The sequence below is a fragment of the Lycorma delicatula genome, chromosome 1, assembly GCF_047948215.1.
Source record: "Lycorma delicatula isolate Av1 chromosome 1, ASM4794821v1, whole genome shotgun sequence".
Taxonomy (NCBI): Eukaryota; Metazoa; Arthropoda; class Insecta; order Hemiptera; family Fulgoridae; genus Lycorma; species Lycorma delicatula.
In genome coordinates this window covers 13,596,937-13,611,516 of record NC_134455.1, presented here as the reverse complement: position 1 = coordinate 13,611,516, position 14,580 = coordinate 13,596,937, and the positions used below count along the sequence as shown (strand labels likewise).

Genomic DNA, 14,580 nt, shown 5'->3' with positions numbered 1-14,580 from the left:
GATCCTCCACTACTGGACTACCCTTCCCTGGCCCTAACCTACATAATTCCGGGCATGCCTTCCACATGCCCATAACTCTGATAAACCTGCATAATAATTATATATATTACATAGATGAAGAGATTTCATTGAATATGTACTAAATCTTTAATATAAAGTTACGGAAAGAAAAATGCCATTTGTTGCGTTGGTGAGGATAATGTAAATAATTGTTAGACCGTCATATTTAATATATTACAGCAACCCTTGAAATGATTGCAATGACCTAACTAAGTAATTAGAATTTTTAAGAAGTTGAGTTCAAGAAACTAAATTAATGGACATACAATGAGAAAGTGTCGTGGTGATAGAAGTTCTGAATTTCTGTGGTCTTGAAAATAGTGAAATCGGACGGGAATGAGTCCGGTTTCAATTACAATTAAAACTGAATATAATTTCTCAAATTAAGTATTGTTGTCCTATTATATGACGTGTATAATATTTTAAGCATTTGAAAGTGTTCTCTCATGAACCAAAATGGGAAGAAGATGAAAGAACGAATGACCATAATACAACATGTATAGAGATGAATGTCTGCCTTTACCTTTTCTGAAGTTGAGAGTTGAGATATACTGTAAAGAATATTTTTGTTGAAATGGAAGTTGTAACCATTATTAAAGAAGAGTTGAGTAGAGATACCCTAAATAAAATAAACCATTGAAATGTTATAATGAACAATTGTTACAAGTCAATCAGAAAGTCATTTTAAATGGTAGCTTTAGTCGAGATGTACATATATATAAGAAGTGCTATATAAGGTTTAAACAAGATCTTAGACTTCTGACTGCCATAATGAGTCAATGACAGATTGAACAATGGTAACATTTGCAAATGAGAGATCATCAATGGGTGCATGAATAAAATAGTTTGACAAAATACCAATTGTTCAATTTAACTTATATACATTAAGATGATAATAACAACATTATTGTTATTATAAATTTCATCAGTAGTTTCACAATTACATTAATTATTACTATACGTGTAGTAATAGTTTTCATTAAGCAAAGAGAATACTGTATTTAACCACCAAGTTTTTATAATATTATTTTGTAATTCAACTTATCTTACAAATGTTTCATAACTAAATTTAATCATTCTTCATAATCAATTCAAAATGATGTGGTTTGAACAAAACGGTAAGTTTAATAAAAAATTTACATTATTATATGTTACACTGTAAATGTATAAAAATTCAAAGATAATAATTTCATCATAAAAGGTTTTGTAAATTTAATAATACAGATTTTTGTTTTACGTTTTCAACAGCAAAATCTAATTCATATTTATTGTTAATTAATAGAAGATATTTAAAATCTCAATAATAATTTTTCTTTACATATAATAAAATTCAATGAGATTATTTCAGCTATTTCTTTTGTAATTTCTCTCAATAACAAATACAAGATTGTACTTACTACCATGTTTATACACCTAGTTTATACAATTTATGTGTAAAACCAATGAAATGTTGATCCACTGGTTATTTATTTCCTTAATATTTTGGAAATCATTTTCCCAATAAAATCTATTGGATGCCATAAATGATGTTTAATTTACTTCTTTTCCAGATACTAACATTAACAATCTGTACTTATTTCACTTTTAATTGACAATTTTGTATTAAAATATCCATGTATAGTAAATCCCTTCATTTTTGCCAATTATCAAAAGATAAAAATGAATGTTTGAAGCAACTAATAAATGATCTTATCAAAATTAACATTTTTAAATATCTTAGTTTGACTCATAGCTATAATGAAATGCATCAACTCTAATGTTAGTAAAATAAAAGAGTTTAACTCTAGAAACCTTGGTTTGTTCATTATAGATAATAAAGCACTTCAAATGAAATAAGCCATTTAAATAATTAAATGGCTTCACATTTGCCATGCAAATCAAGAAGGTTTCTTAATTTGATTTGTAAGGCATAACTATCACCTTTTGAGCCATCAAATTTGTCAGTAAAAATGCCAATCTAATTAATTATAGAGGCTTTTACTAACCTTCTCGGTTTAAACAATTGATCTTTGTGCATCATAATGCTAATTACTTAATTAACAATGTAAATCATTAATAATATAGATTAATGGAAAATTGAAATAATATTACTTAATAAATCTTCTTATCCTCATGTATATTCATGAATCCGCATATATCCCTAATATATTCGCATGTATCCATGGCCTGGAGGATGAAAGTGTATGTAGAACAAAGTTCACTTCAGTTCAATACCTAATTTAGGTTTCACTATTCTACACATGTATTTTTCGCTAGTTCAATAATATGTAGTAAATAAAGTTATTGTTCAGTTTCTATTTAAATATATATTTTATTATGTCTTAATGCTGACACATGTTTAATGTTTATTTTAATATTATATTTTATTTATTACTTTAATGTGTGAATACACATTATTTTATTTATTACTTTTATGTGTGAATTAATGAGTGTGTATGATGATATAATGAAGTGTTAATTAATACCAAATAATTACTAATAATATTATAAATATCATCTGGTCAAAGCTAACATAATATAACAACTTATTTACTTTGTAAAGGAAGAACGTGACAGTTAGTTTATTTATAATTACAGAGGAGATGATGCATGGGACTTAACAATTGTCACAGTAATGTAGTGCTTCCGTTCTGGAAAAAATCTAGACTTTCCACAGAAGTTGGGTTGAATGGATGTTAAATGACTAGAGAGTACTTTAAAGCACTCCTTTGTCTGGGTAAATTTGTCTCGTTTCGCTGTTTTTCATTGCATAGATAGATCATCTTTACATTCTTGATATCTGTATCGTTTTAAGTGAAGAGATCAATTTTACAATTGAACTGATTCTAGGACTCTTTTTCTATTTTTCGGTAGCTCTAAATAAAGTTCTAACTGGTATGGATGGCGTACTGGTTAGATTAGAGTTTAGTAAAAGAGTTTACTATGCGCACGAGGCATACACACACAACTTAATTTAAAATATCTATAATTCTATTTAAATACAAAATTTTTTGTTTATTTAATTCAATGATGTTTATTTAATTCTAACTAAAGCACGCACGCATACCGTATTTAATTTGCACTACACTAGCTCTCCTTGTGGTGACAGGAGGTACTATTGACCCAGTATACTTACTTAGACACTAGTTTGTAGCATTTTTTGGGGTGGATTGCGATTTTGAAATTTTTTTGCAAAGATTATTTTTTAATTTTTAACAAATGTGCCTAAGAAAAAAAGACCTTAAAAGGCAAAATCTCGAGTTACTGAGAATGACCTGCTTTGCAGCCTCACTCCCTTGATCTTTTAAGATGAAAATTTAATGGCATCAATGGCCCATACACAGAAGTAATCTGACCAAGTTTGGTCAAAATCGGTCATGTAGTTCTGGAGATATAAGGTGTGGGACACCGCACAAACTCACACACACACACACACACACACACATACTCACACGTACATATGAACATCCGGAAGATTTCCATCCGGTTTTTTGGGTTCCTTAGGTGTCAAAACGTCAAGATCCGGTGAAAACCGCATATGCCCAAATTGGACCGATAACAATACTTTTCCTTCTACAGCTATAGAAGCCCTTCCATAGCGTTTTCCCTTCTCTGCTGTAGCGCTAGACGAGAAAGTAAAACTACTGGTTATTAGTATACGCATTAGGTTCCTAGTTTATAACTTTTTACTGTTAACAAAAGCTCATCCAAACAAATTAAAAATGTTTAAAGTTGTCTGTAAATTTAATCAGGTTTTAAGTGTGCAAGAATGGAATCTATTAAAAAAAGAATTAGTACGTGGCTATTTTCGAGAAAGATTTTTTGCTTTAATTTATAATGATAGCTTACGTTGGAATTTGCAACTGGTAAAAATACTACAATTAATTTTGATTTCTTGCTTAAAAAGAGGTTTTTCATATAAAAAATCTTATCAAAATTGGGATAATTTCAGTGATCTGTGCAATGAACACAGAGAGAATATTTTTTAATGTCGTTAAAGATGTTTAATCTTAGCCCTTTGTCAAGATCGGAACGTGAGGAAACAAATAACTATAAATGTAGTGATTAATAACCACAAGTAAATTGATTATTGTAAGATTGATACATACCTATCCATGACGCTTCCTCTTGAGAAATATTTAGGGTGGCATCCGCTTGAAGTTGAGGTAATAATACAGCTGAATAACCTTGGCACATGCCCACAGATATGGAATTGGTGTGTGCCGCTATAGTCGCTGCCACCTTAAAAAAAAATGAAAAAAAGAGATAAATAGACTGTCAGAAGTAAGCTAAAAAAATGCTTTAAATTTCAATTAAACCGCATGAAAAAATGAACTGTTAATATAACGACAAGAAAAAAGTAAGCGGTAAGTTCTTACGTAGTACCTTAGTTGGCAAATATAGGGACATCTATCGTGGAGTAAATATAGTTAAAAAAAATTTCAATAAAATTAACAAATCTCAAAAAATCTAATTACGAAAATAATAACAATGCTCCTGCATTTCTTTTGAAAGAATAAAAACCATGCACGGAATTATAATTAGGACTAAAACAATATATTGCATAACAAACCTAAATCACGATATTCAAGTAATATTTAGCACTGCAAGTAACACCTTAATTCTGTTCATCACAGAAACTGACCGTATGATGAACTCCATTACCGTAAGAGAAAGTGACACTTTTTAATGCCATTTGTATCTCAGATGGTTTATACGAATCGAAAGTCATACAAAGAACTGTGAGAGAGTGCCAAGAAACAAATAAGTGTACCCTTTTCGTGGGAAATCATAAATTGTAACTATACAAAACACAATAAAATTAGTTAAAAATACATCAAATTTTTGGCTGTTTGAAAAAAAATATTCATTAAATAAGAAAAAAAAGTTTGTACCTACACTGAGATTCAGGTTAAATTCTTAATTTCATAAAGTCTTATTTAGAAAATACGAGTAATAATACATTTTAGAACTTAACAAACTGCACTCAAAAATGTATGAAATCAATTTCTTTTGGCGGTGGGATTGTCTATTCTTTTTTAAACAAAATTTATAATTGTATTATTTCCAGTGATATTTCTAATGGTATAATTATTATTTTTTTCTTTTAAGCTAACAAATCATGTACAACTTTTATAACATCCATCCCTTTTAAGTTATATAATCCTGTAATCCTATAATATAAAGAAAATAAATGTATAACAGACATCTAATCGTAGAGAATTTTTTATTTAATGTTTTAATATTTTTTATCTCAACGAACTTCAAAATATTGAAAATATTTTTTAAATAATTATTTTTAATAAATAGTAGTTGCTAGGAACTACTATTTATTTGGATTCATATTAAAATTTGCGCAAATTAAAATTATAAAAAAACATACCAGTAGCAATCGTTATTTCTAGCAAAAAATGGAAGCTAAAATTTTAGAATCGGAATATATTTTACGTAATCGTTTTTTATGCTTACAGAATTTTATAGAAATAAATATTATCGGATTACTCGGATATTGGTTTGACACACAACGCTATATTGGTAAGTCGTGTTTTTATTCAGCTCCTAACGAATATGTTTGCCGGCCTCCGTGGCGCGAGTGGTAACGTCTCGAACTTTAATCCGGTGGTTCCGAGTTGGAATTCCGGTCAGACATGGCATTTTCATACGCTATAAATCATTCATATCATCATCTGAAGCAATGCATAACGGTGGATTCGGTGGTTAGAAAAAACAAAAAAAAAACGAATACTTAGTTGTGTGGTTTGAGTGTTACTATTTGTGAATTTTGTTCTTTGCTTTTACTTAACAAAGAACGCTAAATGACCAAAAAACGATTGTTTGGTCATATATATGTAAAAAAATAACCTAACAAAGGATTTTTTGGTCATTATGTAGGGATATTATTTTCTGTGTATTTGGTTATTTCGACTTTTTTTGTTTGCATAGTCTTAAGTCTATCTGGGCTATAAGAAAGTTAGGTGTTTTAATTTATTTACTGTAAGTCATCCTTCTTGGTGGCTTTTCTTTTTGTTTTGCTGTTTTTTTTTTATTTTAATAAAATACAGATGTTTTAGCTGTTAAATATAATTTAAAGAAATTTGTTACTTAATCAGTTGTGATTTTGTTTACATTGGCAACGGCCATACGGGCTCTTTGTGATTGGTCGTTGTGTTTGACAGCAGCCATCTTGCATTGATCTGATTGGTTTTCGTTTGTTTACATTTCCATCTGATTTATTAGCCTCTTATTTATTAAAAGCTGTACGAAATAAAAATAGATAGATAGATTTATTAAAAATAGATGAAAACAATCTTTGATGCGGGTTATATATCGTGCTAAAATTTGAGCTCAATCGGTACAGAACATTTTGAGTTTTTGAAGCCAAAAAACTTAACATTAAAACTTAACAAACGAACTTAACATTTTTATATATATAGATTTGACACCCCGAATGTTCGATATATATTTTTTTACGGCTTCGTGAATAAAATTTTAGGGCTGATAAGTGTAATTCTGACTTTTTTATATGTACACTAAAATATAAGACTTAAAGAAATGTCTGGCACGGTGAATTTCATTACAGAGTTATTTTGGCACTGTGCCATTAAAAGAATATCGACTCCTATGCTACTATAATTTGTTGACAAATTTATATATATATAAAAAACAATTGAATTTTTATGGAATATTCAGTACAAAGTAATATTTGAAAGTTTTAGAGCGAGAAAAAAGCCTTTTAAGAGAAGCAAGAACTCTGAAAAAAATGTAATTATGTTCAAGTAATTAATAATTAGTGCAGCATTGTTGTTCTATTTGATGTGAATTCAACATGCATCTTGTTTTACGATATATAATGTAATGTTCTTCTTATAAACCTGGAAATTGTCTTTGTTATCAATATATTACGTAGTGGAAACAAATTTAAAAAAAAAAAGAAGAAAGAAGTTATTTGACGTTAGGCAACATCTACTTCTTTTCTTTTCTTTCTTTTTCCTGTTTAGCCTACGGTAACTACCGTTTAGATAATTCTTCAGAGGATGAATGAGGATGATATGTATGAGTGTAAATGAAGTGTAGTCTTGTACATTCTCAGTTCGACCGTTCCTGAGATGTGTGGTTAATTGAAACCCAACCGCCAAAGAACATCGGTATCCACGATCTAGTATTCAAATCCGTGTAAAAATACCTGGCTTTACTAGGACTTGAACGCTGGAACTCTCGACTTCCAAATCAGCTGATTTGGGAAGACACTAGACCAACCCTGTGGGTAACATCTACTTCCTAATTTATGGTATCCTTACCCTTTTATCTGTATATGCGATTTTTTTGCAAGTAAATAAAAAGCTTTTAAATAATAATTCCAGAAATGTCAAAATACATTTTTATAAATGTAAATTTAAAAAAAATATTTACCGTATTTTGAATGTTAAATCATATCTTTTTCTAGTTAAAGAAACTATTATTTTATTTATTTTTATTTTCAAAATTTTCCAAAAAAAAATTTTTTTGTTTTTGGGCTAAGACAAACTATTAATTTTATAAAATATTGTTTTTAAAACCTCTTAAAAATGGAATTACATGTGCTTTAAATTAAATTGTTTTATTATTTTAACTACTGATTTATGTAATCTTTATAAAACATGTAATTTATTAGAAAAATTTGACTGCAATAGTTTAAGTTCATATTATATAAAAGTTTAAGTTTTAGTTTAAGTTCATTTATATATAAATCTCAGATGTGAATTTCGAACAAGGTTCTGAATTAAAAATAAAAGTTAATAAAATATATACCTCCATAACTCAGCTTTAGAGAAAATAAAGGCCCAAAATTTAAATCTTTTTTTTGATTTGGAATTTAATGACAGCATGCTTATATGAACAAACAGCAAAAATCTCACGGAATAGTCGCTTACTAAACAAGTCTGCTGTACTTATAAGAAAATTGGACCGTTACACTTGACCAATTACACTGCATATGGTTTATATGAATACCCAATGATATTCTCTACAAATTGAGTAAATAACTATTAAACTATTGAGAAAATAACAAAAACTCAAAAACTATTTTCATACTTCTCTAATCGATAAAAGTACTGTTCCATTTTAATAAATTATCCTTAAAATATATTTGAATGAATTTTTAACAATATTTTATACTACTTCATCAATAACAAAGACCTACTTTAATTAGCTATACAATGCATCAAGTTAATGGCAATGATTTTTTTAAGAACAATGAAATACTCCGGAATCAATCCGGACTGGTTTTGTAGTGAGTCGTGTGGTGGCGTAGAGAGGGATTGTTACAAATAGGCAATTATCAAGACTTCCATGTTCGTTACAGCTGAATGTCCCACAATAATGTTGTAATTGCTCGAAGGCCAAAGACCTTTAGGTTTAAGTGTTCCGACATATTTAATAATAAATAAAGAGTTTTTGAACGGTGTTAAAATCAATTTGTAGTATGTGTTGATTGAGGTTATCTTGCGGTACAGGAAGACTTTTCAAAAGCCAAGGACTTCTATATATATATTTTTTACACTTTTATCAATTTTCTTAAGAGCGACAACGATGTTGTAATCTGTAAATTTACATTGGTGAAATGAATGTAAAAAAACTGTTTAAATCACGAACAATGATTAGGTAAAATTATGTATATCTCTTTATCGACTGTAATTGAACGGACATCTTGGTAATTACTATATAAATTGTTTTCGCATATCAATTAATCGATTAATTCTTTCTTTCTACCAATATTCTATTATGCTAAAATTTGTTATACTCGTGTAATTATTTTTCTAATTTTATGATTAGAACGTAGGCATTTTTTTATGTTAAAAAAAGGTTATGATTAATTAATTGATTTTATTGAAGGATATTATTTTATGTATTTCTTTAAATACATCTTTAAGAGGTATTTAAATTCTTAAATATGTATTTCTTTTGATTGATTATGTATTTCTTTAAGATTCTTAAACTTAAAAACAATCAAATAATAGTCTATTAAATGATTGAAAAAAATTATTAAAAAACAGAAAACGTAAATTTTCTTCGACTATATCTCTAGTATGAAGCTTAGCAATTTTTAAGAAATAAACAAGTTACAAAAGCTCAAATGTTTGCTTTTTTTAATAAAAAAGACTGTAAAGCCTGAACAAATAACTAAATCACAAAGGTTATAAATTTATTCAGTTGTGTGTTGTTTGTAAGTAGTATTTCAGATTAGGAGCACTGAAAAAACAATAATTCTTTTTAAACAAGCATTTATTTTAGAAGTAAGGAGAAAAATCTGGAATCCTGAAGGATTTTTGGTTTATAAACCTTCATCGTCAGGTTATTAAAACGAAAGTTTTTAAGTTATTAAAGTGAACACTTTTATAACTTTTCACAACTTGTAAAAAAACCTGTATATTCTCTCACTCGCTCTCTCGATCTCTCTCTCTCTCTCTCTCTCTCTCTCTCTATATATATATATATATATATATATATATATAACTTTAAAAACGCTTTATCTGTTGACAAGAGAGAAAAAACAAAACTGTTGACAAAATTAAAACTTATATTACATAAAATACTAATTTATAATAATAAAAATAATTTTTAATAATAAAACACATTTTTTAATACACTGAAGTAATTTACTTTAAAACTTTATTGTCTTCCTTTATTTAAGTATAATGGTGTAGTTAAATGAAACATGCTTTTTTTTGAGTGCCTTATTGGCTTTTTTTTTGTCTTCAGTCATTTGACTGGTTTGATGCAGCTCTCCAAGATTCCCTATCTAGTGCTAGTCGTTTCATTTCAGTAAACCCTCTACATCCTACATCCCTAAACATTTGTTTTACATATTCCAAACGTGGCCTGCCTACACAATCTTTTCCTTCTATCTGTTCTTCCAATATTAAAGCGAATATTCCAGGACGCCTTAGTATGTGGCCTATAGGTCTGTCTCTTCTTTTAACTATATTTTTCCAAATGCTTCTTTCTTATTTATAACTCACTTAAATCAAATTGTTAAAAAATATTTCATGTTAAAAGTATAAGTCTCTATATGTATGTCTGCTCTATGTAGGCTATGGGTTCAACTGTCAATAAACAGTAAATTGGTAACAGGGCAAAAAAAAAAGTAAAAGTAACATTATGCCTTTAACAAATTAAAAAACTGTGTTCATAACATAACCCATTTTGTTAATTACTTATAAGAAAAAACAAAGAAAGAAACAAAAATAAAAGTTTCGTTAAAATTTTTACTGGTTTTTTTTAAATTTTATTTTCCTAGTAGTGGTTAGAAGAAGAACTAAAATTAAATTAGTCTTATAGAATATATAATAAAACATCAGCAGAAATTTTTAGATCTTTTTTTTTTTTTTGTCTTCAGTCATTTGACTGGTTTGATGCAGCTCTCCAAGATTTTCTATCTAGTGCTAGTCGTTTCATTTCAGTATACCCTCTACATCGTACATCCCTAACAATTTGTTTTACATATTCCAAACGTGGCCTGCCTACACAATTTTTTCCTTCTACCTGTCCTTCCAATATTAAAACGACTATTCCAGGATGCCTTAGTATGTGTCCTATAAGTCTGTCTCTTCTTTTAACTATATTTTTCTAAACGCTTCTTTCTTCATCTATTTGCCGCAATACCTCTTCATTTGTCACTTTATCCACCCATCTGATTTTTGACATTCTCCTATAGCACCGCATTTCAAAAGCTTCTAATCTTTTCTTCTCAGATACTTCGATCGTCCACGTTTCACTTCCATATAAAGCGACACTCCAAACATACACTTTCAAAAATCTTTTCCTGACATTGAAATTAATTTTTGATGTAAACAAATTATATTTCTTACTGAAGGCTCGTTTCGCTTGTGCTATTCGCCATTTTATATCGCTCCTGCTTCGTCCATCTTTAGTAATTCTACTTCCCAAATAACAAAATTCTTCAACCTCCATAATCTTTTCTCCTCCTATTTTCACATTCAGTGGTCCATCTTTGTTATTTCTACTACATTTCATTAATTTTGTTTTCTTCTTGTTTATTTTCATGCGATAGTTTATTGGCTATATGGTCAATAAACTCATAGCCTTATTGGCTATGGATAATAATTTTAAAAGCTGCCATTAAATTTATGTCATTGATATTTTTGTTTGTCTAATTTATATACAATGTTATTTTTTTTAGCGTTAGTATTATACGTGTTGATTAAGTAATTAGATAATAATATATTATTAGAGCATTGTTTTGTGTTTATTTAATAATAATTTTTTTCATTACAAGGATAAGATACAGGATTAGAAATTTACTTTCAGTACTAGAAGTACAAAGGATTTAGTAAACTGCAAAATTAAATACAAACGACTGAATTAGATTTAAATTAAATATATTTCAAATTTATTATATTTTGTGCAGCCTTTTCAATTTGAAATTAACAAATAAAACTTGAAGGTGAAAAGGGGGCATCAACAATATTTATACAGTAAATATATATATAACCTTATTATATGCCAAGAATAATCTATATGGTGACAAACGGATCTATAGTCTGCTTAATACTTCAAATTTAGTGAGTGTGTAGATGATAAAATATATTTAAAATTTTAATTTTTAGGGAGATTTTTTTAGGGAGATAGGGAACGATTAAAATAAGCGCATATGTACGAAAGAAAAATTGAAGAAGCTCATGAAAATTTCCCGATTGTCATCGAATACAAAAATGAAGGCATCTTTGTAAATTGTATTTATATAAAACATTCTCAATGTTTTTCAAAGAGTGTAAGATCATCTTTAACTTGAATCATATAACTGGACTAGAATAAACGGTAATCACGGTAGAAGAAGCCATTATTATTCAATCGATGTAAAATAAGCCTGAAGCGATGCTGCAACCATAAATTATTAAACAACAGAGTACATAATCATGACTTCTTAAAGATAGATACGTACAAAATAATGAGAAAAAAATTAATTATTGCGCTTCATCTGTTGACAAGAGAGAAATAAGATGGAGGTTGTTGGACGCAGTTAAAATACGTCCCATTCATTGTTATGATATGGTAAAAAATGATTATATTACGTTTCTATTAAAAATAATAAAATTTTAAACTACTAGTAATCGAATAATATTGTATAATTTTAAAAATAAATGAGAGCGAAGGATTTCTAATTTATATACTCGTATTACGTAATCAACCGATCTTTCCTTTTGATTTAAGTAGTGCTCACAAAGCTTTAAAAATGAATTCCATACACGTTTGTTTTGGTTAGAATAATAATAATTAATTATATAATAAACAACAATATAAAAGTAAATAAGATATAAAATAAAGAGTACAATAACAGTTGGTGGGCCAGATGAAGTAGATATGTATGTAGTTTTCTTTTTGTTATCTGTGTTATTATTACAAGTCATCAATAAATAATACATTTTCCAGAAGAAAACAAACTTGAGGAAATAAAGATGATTTTGTTCTATATTAGGAACATTTGTAACCTACATACTAATATAACATTATAGTAGAAAACCTACATAATAATATACATTATAAAAAAAATGTACGACTTATGACTGCAACTCAAAATAATAAGAAAAATGTTTAACATTTTTCTGTTTAGCCACCGGATTCACAACAGAGTACTTCAGAGGATGAATGAGGATGATACGTATGAATGTTAATAAAAGTAGTCTTGTACATTCTGATGCTGACCGTTCCTGAGATGTGTGATTAATTGAAACCCAACCATCAAAGAACACCGGTATCTGCGATCTAGTATTCAAATCCGTAAAAAAGTAACTGCCTTTACTAGGATTTGAATCTTAGAACTCTCGACTTCGAATTCAGCTGAAATGCGATGACGAGTTCACCACTTGACCAATTCGGCGGGTTAATAACAAAAAGCTAACAGGATTTTGCTGTATGATACAAGGATTGATTAAAATTTAATTCTTTCACTGTTGATACATTTTTTTAAATTATTATTAACCTTACAATTTTACTTATTATATAATTTTTTTGAAACTAAAGAAAAATAATAAACAAAAATAAGTTCTAGACTGCTTTGTTAAACCAGTGAAAAGTTATGAAAAATTAGCATAAATTAATTCCTATGCCAAAGTACCCTGCTTTTAAATTGTTCTCAACAATTCAAGACACAATACTTAAGCTAAAACAAAATTAATTTAAAAAACAAAATAAATAATTTATCCTGTGTAAAAACATTTGAAACTATTCCCTCCATAATAGCCGTGCATTAAAAAAAATATAATAATAATAATAATAATAATAATAATAATAATAATAATAATAATAATAATAATAATAATAATAATAATAATAATAATAATACGTCTCCAAGTCGGTTAATTGAAGCAAAGACGTCTGGAAAAAATATTACAACTTTTATTTTTATTGGTGGGGATGAATACAGATTTCAAGACGATAGATAGAAATAATAAAAAATGAGTAATCTTGGAAAAATAACAATTTATAAGCGGTTGTCTCAGTTAAAATTTTCTTTGGTATTAATTCCAGTGGCGTTAGTTTAATAAAGAAACATATTTTTACTAGTATAAATGTTATAAAGCGTAACTTATTTTAAAATAAAAATTCAATAAATTTTTGTAATAAAAAGACTTTCTTAAGAAATTTCACGATTGTTGGTGTAGTTGTTCTTGAGATATACAGATAAATAGAAACCAACGCGCAAAACTTTCAATCTAGATTTTTAATATTTTTGTGCTGTGGAAGTCTAAGAAGGTCAAGGATTACAAAAACCTGAGGGGATAGGTATTTAAACATGTTTAATACATATATAGATCTGCTTACAATTATGTAACAGGGTATAACACAGGTAAGTTAAAAATAAATTAAAGTGTACTTTTATTGATTTTTACGATATAACAGTGTAAAATCTGTTTGTGGAGGTTGAAGATGAGACTAATGAAAAGTAGTGACTAGAGAGGTGATTACTATAAAGGAATTTAGAATATACATCATTACAAAAGACCATTAATCAACTATTATTTCTAATATGCTCAAGTTTTCACGATTTATACTTCAAATTATGCTGAATTAACACCAACAACATTTTGAATAATGTACAAAAGAAAAGTGGAATCTGCTGCCAATAATAAAAATACGTTTTCTACATATTCGGCAAGGATTTCAAAAAAGGTAGTTACTTACGCCAGATGGTCAGATTATGATGCAGGTGGTCACAGTCTTATAAGTATTTTTGTAAAAATAAAACAACTAAGTATCAGTTTAATAATAATTAACAGTTCGAAAATAAATTTTTAAGTATTTTAATGCTATGTTATACATTTATTTACTTTTTATAAAATAACCTTTGAATAGTTATTTTTTGTTACGTTTGCACTTTCTAATTTATAATTCATACGTGTATTCTACTTCCTTTTTTCACTAAGAAAAAGGAAGTAAAAAAATGATTTTTTCCAGTTAATTTTGATGATTCATACTAATGAATCATCAAATTAAGATTCTGAGTCATTTAATGTTTGAATATGCTATTAGAAGTACAATAAA

At 27.9% G+C, this 14,580-nt stretch overlaps 1 protein-coding gene across 6 annotated transcripts in view; it reads right to left on the bottom strand.

Annotated features, from left to right (window-relative positions):
- LOC142327879 (facilitated trehalose transporter Tret1-like) overlaps positions 1–14,580 on the bottom strand; it is a 318,438-nt gene that overhangs the window by 44,193 nt on the left and 259,665 nt on the right. For all 6 annotated transcript variants that reach the window (XM_075371655.1, XM_075371355.1, XM_075371571.1 and 3 more), the window contains exon 2: positions 4,149–4,281. In XM_075371655.1, the coding sequence (XP_075227770.1) occupies positions 4,149–4,236 (88 nt within the window). In that variant the 5' untranslated portion in view covers positions 4,237–4,281. The remainder of the gene's footprint in view (positions 1–4,148; positions 4,282–14,580) is intronic.